Below are 22936 nucleotides of genomic sequence, written 5' to 3'. Positions count from 1 at the left end.
TACAATACAATATACAATACAAATAATAATGTGAGAGAAATATATATATATATATATATATATATATATATATATATATATATATATATATATATATATATATATATATATATATATATATATATATATGTTATAATAATAATAATAATATAGATATGGATAGTCAATTTTGGTGTATACATATAGTCAATTTTGGTACACAAAGTATGTATTTTTATATTGAGATTTTAGGCTATAAATACTCATGAATGCAAGCATTAAACTTGCACCATTTCTCACACTTACAAAGTGTTTCTTTCTTTCTCTCCATTATCATCTTTGTTCTTACACTTCATTATTAGTATTCTAAATCAAGAATCAAATCACTAAAGGTAGTTATAAGCCTACTGAATTATAACATCAAGAATCAAACCACTAAAGGTAGTTATAAGCCTACTGAATTATAACATCAAGAATCAAACCACTAAAGGTAGTTATAAGCCTACTGAATTATAACACGTTATCAGCACGATAATCTTAATACTAAATATGGTTGGCTCTGCCACCAAAATGATATATGGTCGGTTATACCACCAAAATGATATATGGTCGGTTATACCACCAAAATGATATATGGTCGGTTATACCACCAGAATGATATAGGTCGGTTATACCACCTGAAAAAATATATGGTCGACACTGTCGCCAAATTTTCATTTATGTTTACTAATATTTATATTTTTGTTATATAACATTTATTTATGATTGCTTACACATGGTCGACACTGTCACCTACTTATCATTTATGTTATATTAAATTTATGTTTAATGTTTATATACTTATGAATATAAATTGACTCTAATTTATCATGATGTTTGTTTTAATTTTTGATAATAGAAAATGTCGAATCTGGAAAAGCTTAAATTTACTCCTTTAGAATCAACTGGAAACAACTACATGCCATGGGTTATAAAAGTAAAAATGCATCTTAAATCAATGGGCATTCTTGAAACCATAAATGAAAACAACACTTGTTCTGAAAAAGAACAAGCTACGGCATGTTGCTTTATTCATCAACATATTGATGAATGCTTACAAAATAATTATGTGACTGTAGAAGATCCCCATGTTTTATGGGAAGGTCTCAAAAGCAGATTCAATAATCAAAGAGAAATTTTACTTCCAGCTGCAATGGAACAATGGAGAACATTAAGGTTCCAAGACTTTAAGAAAGTAAATGAATACAGCTCAGCTCTGTATAATACATGTTCACAACTTAAATTCTGTGGACATGAAATTAGTGATGCAGACATGATGGAGAAAACTTTCTCCACAATGAATGCTGCAAACATCACAGTGCAAAGAAATTTGAGAATGCTAAAGTTCAAAACATATCCTGAACTTAATTCATATCTCTTAGTTGCAGAGCAAAATGATGAGCTATTAATGAAAAATCAGCAATCCCGTCCTACTGGTACACTTGCAATCCCTGAAGCAAATACTGCAAATAATTATAAACAGGGACAAGGACGCGGGCAAGGTCGTGGTTATAATAACCATCACCATCATCATGCCAAAAGCCATAACTATGGTAGAAACCATCCTTATGGTAATGGTAATGGGCGTGGACGTGGTCGTGGTCGTGGCCGTGGTGGTCAAAGAAATAGTAATCCACGAAAATATAAATATCAACCACAAAACAAGCCCATTAAACAAGATGTTGAAGAAAATTCTTCTAAAAATTCTGAAGAATCTTGCTACAGATGTGGTAGAATGGGCCACTGGGCTAATACTTGCCGAACATCTAAACATCTTGTTAAGATGTATCAGGATTCGCTGAAAGGTAAAGAAAAGGAAGTAAATTTTGTGGATAATATTGATCCAACAGTCACTGAGAAACCATCTGATTTATATGAAGATTTCTTGAATGTTTAAGTTGTGTGTCTTTTGAAAAATAAACGATTTAATATCGTCTGTCTTTGTCATTATGTTTGCTAAATGTTTCAGTACTATCTATTTGCGTTTAAAATATTGTGTAATATTAATGTACTCACTATTTATTTCTTATATATGAAGTTCAATATGAATTTTGATGGAATACAACATCAATCAAGTGGTGGAGATCTCTGTATAGCAGACAGTGGAACTACACACACTATACTTAAATCCGAGAAATATTTTATTGATCTAAAACCAACGGAAGGAACTATACATACAATATCAGGACCTGCTAACTTGATAAAAGGGATAGGAAAGGCAAATTTCATACTACCAAATGGTACAAAATTTTTAATAAATGATGCCTTATTTTCTCCCAAGTCAAGCAGAAATTTATTGAGTTTCTCCGACATATACCTTAACGGGTATGATTATCAGTCAGTGACAACAGAAAATGAGAAATATTTAAGTATCACTGACAAGAGTCATGTGGTTGAAAAACTGCCAAGACTTAGTTCTGGATTACATTATACACATATAAATGTACCAGAAATACATATGGTAGTTAACGAAAAATATATTGATCCTGGTGTATTCAGTTTATGGCATAACAGATTAGGCCATCCAGGATCAACAATGATGAAAAGGATTATTGAATGTACTCATGGACATCCACTAAAGGATAGAAAAATCCATCATGATACAATGGTTCCATGTACATCTTGCTCTCTTGGAAAATTGATAACTAGACCCTCACCACTTAAGGTTGAGAAAGAATCACCAATGTTTCTTGAAAGAATTCAAGGTGATATATGTGGACCAATTCATCCACCATGTGGACCATTTAGATATTTCATGGTTCTAATAGACGCATCTAGCAGATGGTCTCATGTTTGTCTGTTATCAAGCCGTAATGTGGCATTTGCAAAATTTCTTGCCCAAATTATTAAATTGAGAGCTCATTTTCCTGATTACACCATTAAAAGGGTGAGACTTGATAATGCTGGTGAATTTACATCTCAAGCATTTAATGACTATTGCATGTCTATAGGAATTATTGTTGAACATTCTGTTGCTCATGTGCATACACAAAATGGTTTAGCCGAGTCATTGATTAAACGTTTACAGTTAATCGCTAGACCATTGATAATGAGAACAAAACTCCCTGTATCTATATGGGGTCATGCAATTTTACATGCTGCTGCATTGATTCGCATCAGACCAAGTGCAAGTCATAAATATTCCCCCCTACAACTTGCTTTTGGTCAAGAGCCAAATATTTCCCATCTTAGAACATTTGGTTGTGCAGTGTATGTTCCAATTGCGACACCACAACGTACAAAAATGGGTCCTCAAAGGAGGTTGGGAATATATGTTGGATATGAAACATCTTCAATATTAAGGTATATTGAACCTATGACAGGTGACGTTTTTACAGCACGTTTTGCTGATTGTCATTTTAATGAAACATTGTTCCCTAGATTAGGGGGAGAAATGAAAAATAAAGAAAATGATGTTTCATGGTGTGAACCTCAATTAAAGTATCTTGATCCTCGCACAAAAGAATGCGAGACAGAAGTTCAAAAGATAATGCATATACAAGAACTTGCAAATCAATTGCCTGATGCATTTACAGATACAAAAACGGTGACAAAATCATATATACCAGCAGTAAATACTCCAGCTCGAATTGAAATTCCAAAAGCTGGCAATAACGTCACTCATGAATCTTTGCCACGTCAGAAACGTGGAAGACCAATCGGTTCAAAGGATAAAAATCCTCGAAAAAGAAAATCAGCTGATAATGAAGTAAAAGAAAGTGTTCAAGAAGAACCACAAATCAGTACTCCTACTGCAGAGGAGATTGATGATGTCAATACAGAAATTGCAATCAATTATGCATATTCAAAAATATTATGGAACCGAAATGAAATGAAAAATCTTGATGAGAAATTTTCATTTAATGTTGCATATGACATCATGAATAATGATGATGATCCAGAACCAACATCTATGGTTGAATGTCAAAATAGACATGATTGGGCTCAATGGAAAGAAGCAATACGAGCTGAATTAGAATCACTCAATAAAAGAAAAGTTTTCGGATCCATCATTCTCACTCCTAAAGATGTGAAACCTGTAGGATACAGATGGATTTTTGTCCGAAAAAGAAATGAGAAAAATGAAGTTACAAGGTATAAAGCTAGACTTGTAGCTCAAGGTTTTTCTCAAAGACCGGGAATTGATTATGAAGAAACTTATTCTCCTGTTATGGATGCAATTACTTTTAGGTACTTAATCAGTCTGGCAGTTTCTAAAAATTTAGAAATGCATCTCATGGATGTTGTGACTGCTTATCTATATGGATCACTTGATAGTGATATATATATGAAGATACCTGAAGGATTTAAGGTACCAGAAGCATCAAATGCAAAACCCAAAGAAATGTATTCGATTAAATTACAAAGATCTTTATATGGGTTAAAACAATCGGGACGTATGTGGTATAACCGATTAAGTGATTACTTGATAAGCAAAGGGTATACAAATAATCTTACTTGCCCTTGTGTTTTCATTAAGAAAACAACATCCGGATATGTGATCATAGCTGTTTATGTTGATGATCTTAACATCATAGGTACAAATAAAGAGATCCATGAAGCCATTCAACTTCTAAAGAAAGAATTTGAAATGAAAGATCTCGGAAAAACCAAGTATTGCCTTGGTTTACAAATTGAGCATATGCCTAATGGTTTACTTGTACATCAAACAACATATACTGAAAAGATTTTGAAACGTTTCAATATGGACAAGGCAAAACCATTAAGTACTCCTATGGTTGTTAGATCACTCAATGTTGAAGCTGATCCATTTCGTCCATGTGAAGATCAAGAAGACATTCTTGGACCAGAAGTACCATATCTTAGTGCAATTGGAGCTCTTATGTATCTTACAAATTGTACAAGACCTGACATTTCTTTTGCAGTTAATTTGTTGGCAAGGTTCAGCTCTGCTCCTACCAAAAGACACTGGAATGGGATCAAACACATATTTCGATACCTTCGAGGAACTACTGATTTAGGATTATTTTATTCTAACGAATCAAAACAAGATTTGGTTGGTTATGCAGATGCAGGTTATTTATCTGATCCACATAAAGCTAAATCTCAAACTGGATATGTATTCCTAAATGGAGGTACTGCAATATCATGGCGTTCTCAAAAACAAACACTTGTTGCTACATCGTCAAATCATGCCGAAGTGATTGCATTACATGAAGCTACTCGAGAATGTTTTTGGTTGAGATCAATGACACAACTCATTACTGATTCTTGTGGACTAGAACGCGATAAAAGTCCAACAACTATCTATGAAGATAATGCAGCTTGCATAGCACAGATGAAAGAAGGGTATATCAAAAGTGACCGAACAAAACACATACCACCTAGATTCTTCTCATACACTCAAAATCTCATTAAGGACAACCAGATTGAAATGAGATATGTGCAATCTAGCAAAAACTCTGCTGATCTTTTCACGAAAGCACTTCCAACTGCTATTTTCAGAACACACGTTCATAACATTGGCATGAGACATGTTCAAAAGATGTAACAGCTGAAGCGATGTCTACTTGAGGGGGAGTCAACTCCATGCTGCACTCTTTTTCCCTTAGCTAAAGTTTTTCCCCACTGGGTTTTCTTTAGCAAGGTTTTTAACGAGGCAGTAATTTATAGTTGATCTTCAACAAAATAAAATTGCTATCCAAGGGGGAGTGTTATAATAATAATAATAATATAGATATGGATAGTCAATTTTGGTGTATACATATAGTCAATTTTGGTACACAAAGTATGTATTTTTATATTGAGATTTTAGGCTATAAATACTCATGAATGCAAGCATTAAACTTGCACCATTTCTCACACTTACAAAGTGTTTCTTTCTTTCTCTCCATTATCATCTTTGTTCTTACACTTCATTATTAGTATTCTAAATCAAGAATCAAATCACTAAAGGTAGTTATAAGCCTACTGAATTATAACATCAAGAATCAAACCACTAAAGGTAGTTATAAGCCTACTGAATTATAACATCAAGAATCAAACCACTAAAGGTAGTTATAAGCCTACTGAATTATAACAATATATATATATATATATATGAGGCAATTAAGAAATAAGAGTAAGTGGTTGAAATAGTTTGCAATGATTTTTCAATGGTGGAAAGTAGTGGTCACGAACCCATCATGCCCATGTGTAAAGTTTGTTTAAAGTTTACAATTTGTCAAGTGTCGTGTCAAAAAAAGAATATTTGTAAAGAAAATAACGTTAAGAGAAAATTGCCTACTTAGTACGTAGTAGTGTAGTATTTTACTTCTCAATGGCTTCTTATACTTTAATATAAAAAATCTTGAAAAATATAAATTTTTAATACCATCTCTTTTACGGAGTACTAAATAAAATATTATACTACTTCTAGGATAATATTAGATGAATATTCATGGCACCTAGTGAAGGTGGTAGTTTTACATTGGTTTTGACAATTAATGGTCCCAAAATAGCAAACTTCATTAAAAGTTTACATGTGTTATAATAATAATAATAATAATATAGATATGGATAGTCAATTTTGGTGTATACATATAGTCAATTTTGGTACACAAAGTATGTATTTTTATATTGAGATTTTAGGCTATAAATACTCATGAATGCAAGCATTAAACTTGCACCATTTCACACACTTACAAAGTGTTTCTTTCTTTCTCCATTATCATCTTTGTTCTTACACTTCATTACTAGTATTCTTAATCAAGAATCAAATCACTAAAGGTAGTTATAAGCCTACCGAATTATAACACGTTATCAGCACGATAATCTTAATACTAAAATATGGTTGGCTCTGCCACCAAAATGATATATGGTCGGTTATACCACCAAAATGATATATGGTCGGTTATACCACCAAAATGATATATGGTCGGTTATACCACCAAAATGATATATGGTCGGTTATACCACCAGAATGATATAGGTCGGTTATACCACCTGAATAATATATGGTCGACACTGTCGTCTAATTATCATTTATGTTACTAACATTTATATTTCAATTATCTAACATTTATATGGCCGACACTGTCGCCTAATTATCATTTATGTTACTAACATTTATATTTCTATTATCTAACATTTATATGGCCGACACTGTCGCCTAATTATCATTTATGTTTACTAATATTTATATTTATGTTATATAACATTTATTAATGATTGCTTACATATGGTCGACACTGTCACCTACTTATCATTTATGTTATATTAAATTTATGTTTAATGTTTATATACTTATGAATATAAAGTGACTATAATTTATCATGTTGTTTGTTTTAATAGAAAATGTCGAATCTGGAAAAGCTTAAATTTACTCCTTTAGAATCAACTGGAAACAACTACATGCCATGGGTTATAAAAGTAAAAATGCATCTTAAATCAATGGGCATTCTTGAAGCCATAAATGAAAACAACACTTGTTCTGAAAAAGAACAAGCAACGGCATGTTGCTTTATTCATCAACATATTGATGAATGCTTACAAAATAATTATGTGACTGTAGAAGATCCCCATGTTTTATGGGAAGGTCTCAAAAGCAGATTCAATAATCAAAGAGAAATTTTACTTCCAGCTGCTATGGAACAATGGAGAACATTAAGGTTCCAAGACTTTAAGAAAGTAAATGAATATAGCTCAGCTCTGTATAATACATGTTCACAACTTAAATTCTGTGGACATGAAATAAGTGATGCAGACATGATGGAGAAAACTTTCTCCACAATGAATGCTGCAAACATCACAGTGCAAAGAAATTTGAGAATGCTAAAGTTCAAAACATATCCTGAACTTAATTCATATCTCTTAGTTGCAGAGCAAAATGATGAGCTATTAATGAAAAATCAGCAATCCCGTCCTACTGGTACACTTGCAATCCCTGAAGCAAATACTGCAAATAATTATAAACAGGGACAAGGACGCGGGCAAGGTCGTGGTTATAATAACCATCACCATCATCATGCCAAAAGCCATAACTATGGTAGAAACCATCCTTATGGTAATGGTAATGGGCGAGGACGTGGTCGTGGTCGTGGCCGTGGTGGTCAAAGAAATAATAATCCACGAAAATATAAATATCAACCACAAAACAAGCCCACTAAACAAGATGTTGAAGAAAATTCTTCTAAAAATTCTGAAGAATCTTGCTACAGATGTGGTAGAATGGGCCACTGGGCTAATACTTGCCGAACATCTAAACATCTTGTTAAGATGTATCAGGATTCGCTGAAAGATAAAGAAAAGGAAGTAAACTTTGTGGATAACGTCGATCCAACAGTCACTGAGAAACCATCTGATTTATATGAAGATTTCTTGAATGTTTAAGTTGTGTGTCTTTCGAAAAATAAACGATTTAATATCGTCTGTCTTTGTCATTATGTTTGCTAAATGTTTCAGTACTATCTATTTGCGTTTAAAATATTGTGTAATATTAATGTACTCACTATTTATTTCTTATATATGAAGTTCAATATGAATTTTGCTGGAATACAACATCAATCAAGTGGTGGAGATCTCTGTATAGCAGACAGTGGAACTACACACACTATACTTAAATCCGAGAAATATTTTATTGATCTAAAACCAACGGAAGGAACTATACATACAATATCAGGACCTGCTAACTTGATAAAAGGGATAGGAAAGGCAAATTTCATACTACCAAATGGTACAAAATTTTTAATAAATGATGCCTTATTTTCTCCCAAGTCAAGCAGAAATTTATTGAGTTTCTCCGACATATACCTTAACGGGTATGATTATCAGTCAGTGACAACAGAAAATGAGAAATATTTAAGTATCACTGACAAGAGTCATGTGGTTGAAAAACTACCAAGACTTAGTTCTGGATTACATTATACACATATAAATGTACCAGAAATACATATGGTAGTTAACGAAAAATATATTGATCCTGGTGTATTCAGTTTATGGCATAACAGATTAGGCCATCCAGGATCAACAATGATGAAAAGGATTATTGAATGTACTCATGGACATCCACTAAAGGATAGAAAAATCCATCATGATACAATGGTTCCATGTACATCTTGCTCTCTTGGAAAATTGATAACTAGACCCTCACCACTTAAGGTTGAGAAAGAATCACCAATGTTTCTTGAAAGAATTCAAGGTGATATATGTGGACCAATTCATCCACCATGTGGACCATTTAGATATTTCATGGTTCTAATAGACGCATCTAGCAGATGGTCTCATGTTTGTCTGTTATCAAGCCGTAATGTGGCATTTGCAAAATTTCTTGCCCAAATTATTAAATTGAGAGCTCATTTTCCTGATTACACCATTAAAAGGGTGAGACTTGATAATGCTGGTGAATTTACATCTCAAGCATTTAATGACTATTGCATGTCTATAGGAATTGTTGTTGAACATTCTGTTGCTCATGTGCATACACAAAATGGTTTAGCCGAGTCATTGATTAAACGTTTACAGTTAATTGCTAGACCATTGATAATGAGAACAAAACTCCCTGTATCTATATGGGTCATGCAATTTTACATGCTGCTGCATTGATTCGCATCAGACCAAGTGCAAGTCATAAATATTCCCCCCTACAACTTGCTTTTGGTCAAGAGCCAAATATTTCCCATCTTAGAACATTTGGTTGTGCAGTGTATGTTCCAATTGCGACACCACAACGTACAAAAATGGGTCCTCAAAGGAGGTTGGGAATATATGTTGGATATGAAACATCTTCAATATTAAGGTATATTGAACCTATGACAGGTGACGTTTTTACAGCACGTTTTGCTGATTGTCATTTTAATGAAACATTGTTCCCTAGATTAGGGGGAGAAATGAAAAATAAAGAAAATGATGTTTCATGGTGTGAACCTCAATTAAAGTATCTTGATCCTCGCACAAAAGAATGCGAGACAGAAGTTCAAAAGATAATGCATATACAAGAACTTGCAAATCAATTGCCTGATGCATTTACAGATACAAAAACGGTGACAAAATCATATATACCAGCAGTAAATACTCCAGCTCGAATTGAAATTCCAAAAGCTGGCAATAACGTCACTCATGAATCTTTGCCACCTCAGAAACGTGGAAGACCAATCGGTTCAAAGGATAAAAATCCTCGAAAAAGAAAATCAGCTGATAATGAAGTAAAAGAAAGTGTTCAAGAAGAACCACAAATCAGTACTCCTACTGCAGAGGAGATTGATGATGTCAATACAGAAATTGCAATCAATTATGCATATTCAAAAATATTATGGAACCGAAATGAAATGAAAAATCTTGATGAGAAATTTTCATTTAATGTTGCATATGACATCATGAATAATGATGATGATCCAGAACCAACATCTATGGTTGAATGTCAAAATAGACATGATTGGGCTCAATGGAAAGAAGCAATACGAGCTGAATTAGAATCACTCAATAAAAGAAAAGTTTTCGGATCCATCATTCTCACTCCTAAAGATGTGAAACCTGTAGGATACAGATGGATTTTTGTCCGAAAAAGAAATGAGAAAAATGAAGTTACAAGGTATAAAGCTAGACTTGTAGCTCAAGGTTTTTCTCAAAGACCGGGAATTGATTATGAAGAAACTTATTCTCCTGTTATGGATGCAATTACTTTTAGGTACTTAATCAGTCTGGCAGTTTCTAAAAATTTAGAAATGCATCTCATGGATGTTGTGACTGCTTATCTATATGGATCACTTGATAGTGATATATATATGAAGATACCTGAAGGATTTAAGGTACCAGAAGCATCAAATGCAAAACCCAAAGAAATGTATTCGATTAAATTACAAAGATCTTTATATGGGTTAAAACAATCGGGACGTATGTGGTATAACCGATTAAGTGATTACTTGATAAGCAAAGGGTATACAAATAATCTTACTTGCCCTTGTGTTTTCATTAAGAAAACAACATCCGGATATGTGATCATAGCTGTTTATGTTGATGATCTTAACATCATAGGTACAAATAAAGAGATCCATGAAGCCATTCAACTTCTAAAGAAAGAATTTGAAATGAAAGATCTCGGAAAAACCAAGTATTGCCTTGGTTTACAAATTGAGCATATGCCTAATGGTTTACTTGTACATCAAACAACATATACTGAAAAGATTTTGAAACGTTTCAATATGGACAAGGCAAAACCATTAAGTACTCCTATGGTTGTTAGATCACTCAATGTTGAAGCTGATCCATTTCGTCCATGTGAAGATCAAGAAGACATTCTTGGACCAGAAGTACCATATCTTAGTGCAATTGGAGCTCTTATGTATCTTACAAATTGTACAAGACCTGACATTTCTTTTGCAGTTAATTTGTTGGCAAGGTTCAGCTCTGCTCCTACCAAAAGACACTGGAATGGGATCAAACACATATTTCGATACCTTCGAGGAACTACTGATTTAGGATTATTTTATTCTAACGAATCAAAACAAGATTTGGTTGGTTATGCAGATGCAGGTTATTTATCTGATCCACATAAAGCTAAATCTCAAACTGGATATGTATTCCTAAATGGAGGTACTGCAATATCATGGCGTTCTCAAAAACAAACACTTGTTGCTACATCGTCAAATCATGCCGAAGTGATTGCATTACATGAAGCTACTCGAGAATGTTTTTGGTTGAGATCAATGACACAACTCATTACTGATTCTTGTGGACTAGAACGCGATAAAAGTCCAACAACTATCTATGAAGATAATGCAGCTTGCATAGCACAGATGAAAGAAGGGTATATCAAAAGTGACCGAACAAAACACATACCACCTAGATTCTTCTCATACACTCAAAATCTCATTAAGGACAACCAGATTGAAATGAGATATGTGCAATCTAGCAAAAACTCTGCTGATCTTTTCACGAAAGCACTTCCAACTGCTATTTTCAGAACACACGTTCATAACATTGGCATGAGACATGTTCAAAAGATGTAACAGCTGAAGCGATGTCTACTTGAGGGGGAGTCAACTCCATGCTGCACTCTTTTTCCCTTAGCTAAAGTTTTTTTCCCACTGGGTTTTCTTTAGCAAGGTTTTTAACGAGGCAGTAATTTATAGTTGATCTTCAACAAAATAAAATTGCTATCCAAGGGGGAGTGTTATAATAATAATAATAATAATATAGATATGGATAGTCAATTTTGGTGTATACATATAGTCAATTTTGGTACACAAAGTATGTATTTTTATATTGAGATTTTAGGCTATAAATACTCATGAATGCAAGCATTAAACTTGCACCATTTCACACACTTACAAAGTGTTTCTTTCTTTCTCCATTATCATCTTTGTTCTTACACTTCATTACTAGTATTCTTAATCAAGAATCAAATCACTAAAGGTAGTTATAAGCCTACCGAATTATAACAACATGGATAGTTGTGATACTCTCAGTTTTGGTTTGATTTTGAATGCTTTTATTTTAGCGTTTTATCATAAAGTTACACTCGATCATTTCACACTTGCTTGTTATATTGTCTTTGTTATGTGTAAAGTTGTACTATATGATTTTGACTTGGACCATGATCTAAATGCGTTTCTGAATAAAAAATAAGTGATTTGTACACATAAAAAAAAACATTTTTCACGTTAACAACTTATCTTTTAAAAGCAGACACATTTATCTTTATAAAGTCTTGAAATGACCTAAAACTTGCTATAGCAAATCGTACATGGTACTACTAATAGGCAAATATTTAGAATTTGTATATGGAATAGACCTATGAGTCTGACATATCAGGAATTATGTAAGAGCCTTTTAGGACTGATGTGTAGGGCTGACGTTACATCCATAGCGCGTGCCCACACGGGCGAATGTATGGAGCTTACTTATAATCACCGTTTGTTGTGTTACAGGTGTTTCAAGTCGGGGTATTGCGAGCCAGACAAATCAACACGCCATTCAGTCATATGGTGGTTGTTTGGATGTGCGGATAATGCGCATGCATAGCCGCTCAATGCAATTCAAAAGATATAACGTTGTCTGGTCAAATGATTGACACAGTCCATAACTCGAATGCATGATCCAATATCTGGTTCTATCCCGAATAAAGTGAATATAGGTGACCAGTTTGTGTAGATGTGACGACTTGTGCCCAGTTTACCAATAATTGACTGAGAGATGAATGTTAGGGCAAAATTTTTGTTAGAAGGCTGTTACATTTGCTATGTATAAAAGAAATAATTAATCCCGAAGTACAATGATATAAGAAGATATAGGACTATAGGAGTCATATAATCCCTCAAAAACATCATAAACACCAAAAGATACATTTTAAAACCAGTTTCTCAAGCATGTCATTTAAAATGATAAGAACAGGTGTTCTAATGAGCAAAGGAAATCACTTTGATCAGTATTTGTTCAATATTCGTTCAATGACTGCACCTCCTGTCCACAATGATGAAATAAAAACCTACATAAACATAGCATGATCCGCATCCAAAGTACAATGTTCAAACAAACAATAGATGCATAGTTAATTAGTTATGAAGGGCCCTAAACAAAATTCTAACAGCTGAAGCCCCCTATCAACAGTACCAAAAAGATTATAAATCTGTGATAACTGTAATGTAATAGCCTGATCCATTGCTATCATAACTAAAAATTCAAAAGCACAAAATACTTCAAACTTTCTGTATATTTATGTCAATTTTGAGGAGGTGCAGAGGCTAGTGCAACAATCAGCTATGAGTACCACAATCCTATCCTGTAAATTATATCAATAAAACGATTTTTAACCTTAAAAACATACATTTGCTATGTGGATTGTGTTTTATTTCTAATAGGTAAATTACTAAACAATTAGCTAAACTTATGGATGCAAAAAGGCTTACATGTAAAACAAGAGCAAACAAAGCAGGTGGTCCGAACGAAAGGTTTTAAGAAGCATCATCAACAAAATTGTGATCATAAACTTCATACTCATAATCGTTGTCAAGATTCTCCATATTCCTGCCATAGACAAAATGTTTTGTTCCCATAGTTGTGAATGGCATTAGTCCAAATGCTCGAGCTGTCTTTATCTCTCTAGCAACCTTCCTCTGGGCTTTAGCACTAATTTTGGTCTACATCATACCAAAACACGCACACAAAGTTATATCGCAAGTTCAAAATGCATAGAAAATGTAGTTAACAATACTGTACAACAATAATAACCGTACCTTGTTCCTCTTGACGATTATTCCAGCCTCAGTTATGAAGTTAGCAAGAAACCGCACATTCTGAATTCAGAATACAAAAAAGTTAAAGAGTAAACTCGGTAGCAGTGTCCTCGAGTTGTAATTCTATAAATATTATATATATAACTCACCCTGAAATCAGCTCTCTTTAAAACTTCCTCCGTTGTTACTTCAAACTCTTGTCTTTTGAATGGTTTACGAACACCGGGTTTTGTAAGATCAAGATCCTGCTTATAAATTTTTGCATATCATTTTTTAGGTAAAAATAGCTTATGATTGACTTTATAATTCATACCTTAGGATCATAAGTATTGCCAGGCTTAAACATAACATCTGATCTGAACTTATAATCATCTTTAGCAACTTCATTCACATCGTATTCAAAATAAGTAGCAGCATCTTTTAACTTTCCATCCATACCATCAGCCAAAGATGAATGTGTGAAACCCTCATCTAGACCGTCCACAAATCCAGTTCTTCTTGAACTGTTGTTCCCTCTAAACATGTCATAAGGTTTTGTTTGCTGGTCCAATTTCTGAAAAAAGGACCTTGATCTCGAGCTGCTGCTGTCTGGAAGATCACCAAATATGCTTCGGTCGAAATCTTCCATGGTCTCTGAAGAGTTTGTATTCGGATAGTTGTCGATAGCTATGCAGAAAACAAAACCAAGTGTGGATCAACATCCACGTATATTTGAATATTACAACCATCACTACACATGATTATCAGATATGGTTGGCTCTTATGAGTCACGTAAACGAGTAAACGTATAGGGTTTTACCTATTCAGGCTACCTGGAAGGCTATTTTTACTCAGATGTACGCGACCCAACCGGGTTAACCCGTGACCATTTCCAACCCTTTCCCTGGTTGCTCTTATCTTGCTAATATTGATTCTTATTTAGGTGTTTTAGCAGCTTACTTAACACTTGGTGGACGCTTAAAAACTGATCCGGAGAATCATAACAACCCTCTCCGAGAACCATGGAAGACCAATTCCATTGTACATGTAGGCAAATGTGGTGTAATGGAAACGGTCACAACAGCCCATATTCAATCCCTATTTTCATGGATAATGGGAATAGTGAGGAGTTGCCTCTATTGTCTAGCTATTATATAATTAGTCGATAGAGAGACTAGGGGGATATGCCTTTTAATTACTGCTTTTCTGCTGATTGTAATTAAAAGAGAGAAAGGAATAAAATACTTTTATTTTCCCAAAATTATTGTTGTTTCGTTTCCACACAAAACTGTGACAGCAATACGTATTATTGATATCCTTATAAGTCTCGTTGTGTCTTTACAATGTAAGTTTCGTTTCGCGAGAACTAACCAATATATTGATGAAGTTACTTGTGAAGTTGTACCGTTAGACATTTGTCACGTGATATTCGGTAGTCCTTATCTGTGGGAAAGGAATGCAATATACTTCCGGCGTGAACAACAGTATCAACTCGAGAAGGATGGCAAAACATTCATGATTAAGAATCAAACATCAGCGCATAAGGTGGAGTTGGCCACAACCGGGCAAATACGAAAGTTAGTCACGACATCAAAAAGCTGTGCCCTCCTTTCGTTGCGACTAATTAAGGAGGAAACAAAGATAATGACACTCGCCCAAACTCATAGTTGTGTTACTAACCAAAATGGTGACTTGGTGCATAGGTATTCCACCCCTTTTAAGGAAGCTGTACAATTACCACCTGAGAGGGCCATCACTCACGAAATACAATTGGTACCCGAATCAACGTTGCCAAATATTGGAATGAACAGAAACTCGAATTCGGGTGATAAAGGCGGCAAGGAAAACGTAAAGGCTCAACGGTCCTTGGAAAAGGTTCAAAAAATATATCAAGACGACGAGCAACAGTTACATTTTTTGCAAAAGAAATACAAGGATAGACGTGATCGACATCGTGTTTTGCAAAAGAAACACAAGAATAGACGCGATCGACATCTTGTTTTGCCAAAGAAATACAAGGCTATACGGGATTGACATCCTGTTCAAAGTCATTATCAGGAAGGCGACCTTCGTTGGCTGCAGGAAGGACTGTTTGCAAAGAGAAGTGGTCGAGGCGAATAAATTAAAGCTATTCGAACCAGCCATGCTCGATGACGAGATTGATGAAGCCTTACCAGCCGTCGAAGACTTGAATACTGATTCGGAGGAACCATTGTCTGCTGATACAATTGTTGAACAGAAGACAAGTTCTACGTGTAGCGGCGAAAGAAAGGCCTATCGTATTGGCTTAGAAGGACAGTTACCAAATGCAGCAAAGTGGTTTTCGGGAGACGTTGCTAAGGCAGGTTTTCCTCACTTACCTTTTTAGGCTCACTGGAGTTGAGCCTTGCCGGAGAAGGGGAGGTGTGATCCGGAGAATCATGACAACCCTTTCCGAAAACCATGCAAGACCAATTCCATTGTACATGTAGGCAAACGTGGTGTAATGGAAACGGTCACAACAGCCCATATTCAATCCATATTTTCATGGATAATGGGATTAGTGAGGAGTTGCCTCTATTGTCTAGCTATTATATAATTAGTCGATAGAGAGACTAGGGGGATATGCCTTTTAATTACTGCTTTTCTGCTGATTGTAAGTAAAAGAGAGAAAGGAATAAAATACTTTTATTTCCACAAAATTATTGTTGTTTCATTTCCACACAAAACTGTGACAGCAATACGTATTATTGATATCCTTACAAGTCCCGTTGTGTCTTTAGATTTGTAACGGATCAAATACATATCTAAATTTTCCGTTAAAGAACTGGACCATCATAATCTATAAAGTTTCCAATCAACCTAATCAACCAGCATGTGTTTCTTTAAAATAAATCAAAATTCAGTTGGCTAAAACTTATAAAACAATAATCTACAGAAAATGCAAGAGCACCAAAGTACCTGAAGCACTACTTGTAGCCAAACTCCGAGCTATTAAAAACGTCTGGTTAGTAGATGAAATGCCAGCCTTAACGGACCGCAGAACACCGTAAACGAATTTCATATCTCCTACAAATATCAACAAGCATAGTCATCAATTGCAAGTTGTATATCTTGATAAATCGAAACATAACACTGTGATATTATCAGATAGAGATACGTTGATGAAGATAAATGTAATCCGAATGTAAACCAGGTAGGATTTCAAACAGGCAAATATAAAATCTAAAATTACAGAATCATACAATTCAACACAACAGAAGATTATTTAGAAAAGGTAACACTCGATACTGAATTAAGATTAGAAATTTCTGTTTTAGATGCAATTTATGTTAATTTGATTAACAATCACTTGACATTGCTAATTAATTTTAAATTGCATAAGAACACGATACACATATAAGCTCTTTAAAGATTGAATCTGACGGATTCCTGTAAAGCAATTGAATATTTTATGAAAAACTACAGTAAAAAGTAGATCGAGGATGGAATTAGGAAGAACACAAACCTTAGATTGGATTATCTGAAAGGACTCTCTTCTGCTGCAGTAGTATTGGAAGAAATGCAAAACCCTAATTCGATTTTTATTTTGGAAAATAAATTAAATTAATACGGAGTAATTAAAATACCAAGGGCAATAACGTCTTTATACGTAGTTTACGGGCCTGTTTACTATTTTACCCTTTGGTCTTGTGTCTGTATTAGGTTTAAACAACCTTCACACAAATTCAATATCTTGAAATCTAAACTGAATCTGATTCATGGGTTTAGATATGATGAATTCAGAAGATATAGAAATATATATAAATCACAGTCACGTAATCAAACATACTCCAAGATTTTTCGTGATGAATCAAAAATTAGTGTGTTTCTAGATTAAAATGACACCCGTAAAGTTAACTTGAATTAACAAGTACAAGTACTCGGAGATAAGTGTTTAAGATATGCATCAATTCTCACATTAGAAAAAGAACAAATCAAATGTATGCATATTAGTTTAGGATGATTTCACTCTATCACCAATTGATTTTAGACTAACGTGGAACTCGTGAGCTTATATATTATATGTTGGTGGACCTGAAACGATCATATACGCAGTATTCACATTGGAAAAGGAACAACCCAAATGTATGCCATATAAGTTTAGAAGGACCTCACTTGATTATCAATTGGTTTAAAGGTACAATGGAACTCATGAGCTTATATGCTGTAAATGTAAATAAACCTGTAATAACCCGACTTTTTTCGTTAAATACTTAACAACCATTTGTTAGATTCAATGATTTTTCCACTCCATTTTTTTTTTTTTAGAATATACTATTTATAAATTAAACACTACGATTAGTAAAAACGGGAAAAATATATTTTAAGACAACAAAATGTATGATTATTAATTTAAATAAATTATGTTATATAACAATTGAGTTTTAAAAATTATTTTAATTAAGTAGGATGATAATACTTATATTTTTATTCAACAAGTATTTATAAGCGTATTATACGATCGTTTCTAGATATATAGTTTTATACACTAATAATTCAAACTAATAATTAAGTTAATAATTCAAATTAATAATTTGGTTTAATAATTCTAACTAATAATTTAGTTTATTATTATATATTAGATAATAGATACAAAATTCGTGACTCACTTGCCAACTACTCCCATAAATTACGTAACACATGATTTATGAACATTATAATTACTTTATTATATAATTTAAATATAAAAATGATATTTAAATATATTCTTAATAATTGATTGTAATTAAATATAAAAGGTTTCGAACAATATATAGATGTATTTTTTTAATATAAAATTTATCAGTTAGGGAAACATGTTAAGGCAAACTACATGGGTTTTAGATAGCGAAAAAAAAAATCTAATAAATATCTAATATATATTTTTGAGATACCCGTAAATACCACTGTTAATCACCTTTGACTATATATTGTATCTATATTTCTTACTATTAAACTCGTGACTACTAAAATTTATAACCCGTGTTTATTTAATTATTAGACACGTGATATATCTATTTACCCGTGACTACACATTCTATACCCGTGTTTATTAATTATTACATCCGTGATATCTATTATTGAGATAGATATATACCCGTGACATATCTATCTCTAAACCTAATTCAGTTCATCAAACACACATACGTACTTCTTTTCTATTCCTTAAGCAAACCCACTATTCATCATCATCATCATCATCGATCTTCTTTCCTCAAGAACACCTTCAAGAAATCACTTGATCATAAAATCGTTTACATATTCGGACTCCTCTCGAAGAGCTCTACACATCTATACCAACAATTTCTTGATTAGGGTAAGTTTCAAAAACTCTAATTTTTAGGTTTTCATGTTTTTTTTTTTTTTTACATTTTAGGGTAGATATAGTGTCTAGTGCTCAAGTCCTTGTATGTATGCATGATAGTATTCGTTAATTTGATCGTTTGATGACTTTTTGATGAATCACGAATTTGTTTTTTGTGAGGTCAGAAACTTGAACTTGTTGAATGTATAATATTATGATATAATCAGAATCCTCTTAAAAAACTAATAAGTTTGGGCTTTGGAATTTCGAATTTTCGTTACCGTATGCTCATGTTATGCTTAATTGAAGTTTTAACTCGTTTTTATGAATGATCACGTTTTTGATTAATATGCTACTAATATAAACATGAAATTTTCAGTTTATGAAATGTTTATAAATGAAAACCTTGTGAAAAATTAATAAGTTTGTGTGATGACCCGGAAATTTCTGACCAAATTTAAACTTAATCTTTGTATGATTAACATTTCCGACACGATAAGCAAAGTCTGTAAAACTGAATCTCAAAAATTTTGAACTACTTTCATATATTCAAATACCTTTCGGTTGTTCTTGACGATTAGCGAACAATTATATGTATATAGATACATATATATATATACTATTGTAACATCCCGCCTTTTTCCATTTACTTTTCCGTTATACTAATTTAAACTCTGTTATATGTTTATAACATCTCCCGTTAATACGCGTTTTAAAATATTCCGTTTAGGTATTTTCCGCACCCGACTACAAACTCGAGGGACTAAAATTGACACGGGGCAAACTAGTTGACTAGGTCAACTAGTCCACCCCAATCACCACCATTCAACCATCTCCCTCTCTCTCTCTTTCTCTCTAGCAAGAACACACACACATTTACCAAATTCATTCAATCATCATCTAAATTCGACCTAGGAGGCTTACAACAAAATAAATTACATATTCGTGATCCTCTCTTCATCCTCTTCATTTTGGTACCAACTTCATCTCGTTTGGGTAACATTTCTAAAACACTAGTTTTCTTTAAATTTGTGTTCTTGACTTAAAAGTATGTTAATTAGTGTCTATGGCTCATTGTGATGTCGTGTATGTAATTTGTATGCTCGATTTATTGTTTTTGGTGTAACTAGTTCATTATGAAAATTACTTGCTAAATCCTTGATTTTGGATGATCAAATGTTATTAGATTGTTAATGTGCATGTTTTAAAAGTGTTACTAGTATCATTAGCTTCATTTTGATGTATAGATTGATTAAAGAAACTTCATAAACGCGATTATTGATTTTGTGAACTTTTGGTTAGGGTTTGATAGCTTTAAAACGAACTTTTGATGCGTTGAATGCTTGTTAATGTTATTGATAAGTATTTAGTTGTATTACATGTTTCATTACCTTCAAAATGGCATATCATACATGTAAATTAGATTCCCGGAACTTGAAATGCATCTTGATGAACTTGAAACTTTGATTTTGGACGTTTAACGAACATTCGACGAGGTTATTGTTGTCTTAAATGATAAATTTGATTTAGTTAATGTATCTAGTTGTGTTCCTTGTCGAAAGAGCTTTCCGGTGATATAAAATACATGTTCTAATTGTTTGCGGATCATAAGTTATGATTATTTGAAGTTTGGGTCGTGCACTTGTGTAATTCAGCAAACAGGACCTGTAAGCCATTTGGGACGCCATCCCACCCTCTTGGATGCCGTCCCACTCTTCATATCAGGACACCGTCCTGATTTTGGGACGCCGTCCCACTCTTCATACTGGGACACTGTGACGATCGCTCCAAATCCATATGGATAATACGTCATTCATTGATTTCATTACGAGGTATTTGACCTCTATATGATACGTTTTGTAAACATTGCATTCTTTTGAAAAGGCACACCATAAATGAATATTTAAATCAAAGGTTTTCGACATCTGATGATTTCTACATATAGACAATCACTGTAGCGACCCGACCAAATCGTCATTGACGGCGCCGACTACTTAGGTCCCGTTACGTGGTCGTAGTCCCTATATGAGACTCGTTTGACCAAAATTATGTCGCATTCATTTGAAAGGTACAATACTTGCAAGTTTAGTTTACAAAACCGTTCGACAACAAGTCTAAGTTTACAAAAGTCATAAAGTATAAATGAAATAACTTGCGACATAATATAAGTTGAAAAACACAGTTGCTATAAATAGCGTAAGTATGTAAACAATATGTTTGAATCCAAAGGTGCTATCACTAGCGTATGCATGTATGTATCTTGACTCCAAGCAAATAATCAGAGTGTATGCGGAAGCATGTATCAAATAGCCATGTATGAACCTGAGAAACATATAGAAAACTGTCAACGAAAAACGTTGGTGAAATCATAGGTGTTTGTAAACGTATATTTTGAACCACAATAGTTTGTATAGATGATTATCCAAATCGTATTTATTCCGAAGAATGTAGTTTGTATTGCGAGCACCCAATTACCAAAGCTTAACTGAATCTTCCCTCTGAATTTTGAATATAGTGTTAGAACATACACTATGCACGTTGAAATTATATTTCATCCACTAACGGTAGCGAACCGTCTGAATGAGGGTTCGTTAAACCCGTATGGCCACACAACATAATCACTCGCTTACACTTACACCCTGCAAGTGGAACTAATGATAATTGGATTGAGGACTTTTGTTCTAACTCGTCTGTATCTTTGTATTCGTATTTGTGTTCAAAGTATAAAAGTATGAAAAGTATATATACATGTGAAATGTATATAAGTATGTAATGTATATGTTTCTCAGCCCACGATTTAAAAGAATAAAAGTTGTTGAAAAGGTGGGACTATGATCTCACCTCGAGTGCACGAGTATAAAAGTACTTCACAAAGTAACGTATGCATGAAAGTTGTTTAGCCTTGACCTAAACAAATAAGTTGTATCAATTAACCGGTTACGACACAAGGTCGGGTGAAATGTGTTCAATTAGTCCTATGGCTCGTTACGACTCGAATAGTATAGCATGTGAATCACGTTGTCAAGTTTCATGCAAGAATCAAGTATAAAAGCATGTTAGAACGATTGTAATAAAGTTTGAGTTGACATTTCAAAACCTTACCATTAGAAAGGAAATCTTATTACGTTTCCAACGATATTTGATTCATCGAAAACGGAGTTACGGTCAAAAAGTTATGGCCAAAACAAGTTTGCTGAAGTTCGGATGAAACAGGCAATTGTCACGGCGCGACAAATTGCTCCGCGGCGCGACAAATGCCTATGTTGAAGGTCAGAAAGCTTGAAAAACATGTTCTAAAATCACCCTTTGGGCCACGGCGCGACAAATTGCTCCGCGGCGCGACAATGGCCGTGGCCTGGTCCCTGGCCTGTTTCACTTGTTCAAGGCTTGGTAAAATTTCAAACAAACGCAAAACTCAAACCGTAAACAATTAGGAAGCGTATCTTATACCGTTGGAAAGCTC

General features: G+C 33.7%; 1 protein-coding gene across 1 annotated transcript; it reads right to left on the bottom strand.

The window, feature by feature from the left end:
* Positions 1-13429: 13429 nt before the first annotated feature.
* LOC139855527 (uncharacterized) lies at positions 13430-17727 on the bottom strand. Its single transcript, XM_071844763.1, has 7 exons — positions 17656-17727; positions 17109-17216; positions 14503-14855; positions 14339-14434; positions 14190-14249; positions 13863-14093; positions 13430-13735 (listed from the first exon to the last, which is right to left on the bottom strand). Exons 2-6 carry the CDS (start codon positions 17209-17211, stop codon positions 13908-13910), a joined length of 798 nt encoding a protein of 265 aa, XP_071700864.1. The 5' UTR covers positions 17212-17216; positions 17656-17727; the 3' UTR covers positions 13430-13735; positions 13863-13907.
* Positions 17728-22936: the final 5209 nt, after the last annotated feature.

The sequence above is a fragment of the Rutidosis leptorrhynchoides genome, chromosome 6 (genome assembly GCF_046630445.1).
Source record: "Rutidosis leptorrhynchoides isolate AG116_Rl617_1_P2 chromosome 6, CSIRO_AGI_Rlap_v1, whole genome shotgun sequence".
Lineage (NCBI taxonomy): Eukaryota > Viridiplantae > Streptophyta > Magnoliopsida > Asterales > Asteraceae > Rutidosis > Rutidosis leptorrhynchoides.
Note: the sequence above shows the minus strand (reverse complement) of the source record. Positions and strands in the feature narration are given on the sequence as shown.

Bases quoted from the DNA above. Each gene is read 5' to 3' on its own strand.
- LOC139855527 (XM_071844763.1), bottom strand. From the start codon at position 17,211: ATGAAATTCGTTTACGGTGTTCTGCGGTCCGTTAAGGCTGGCATTTCA. The intron at 14,856-17,108 runs GTACTTTGGTGC...TTTTCTGCATAG, and splicing joins GGCTACAAGTAGTGCTTCAG to CTATCGACAACTATCCGAAT. The intron at 14,250-14,338 runs GTGAGTTATATA...TTCTGAATTCAG, and splicing joins TAAAGAGAGCTGATTTCAGG to AATGTGCGGTTTCTTGCTAA.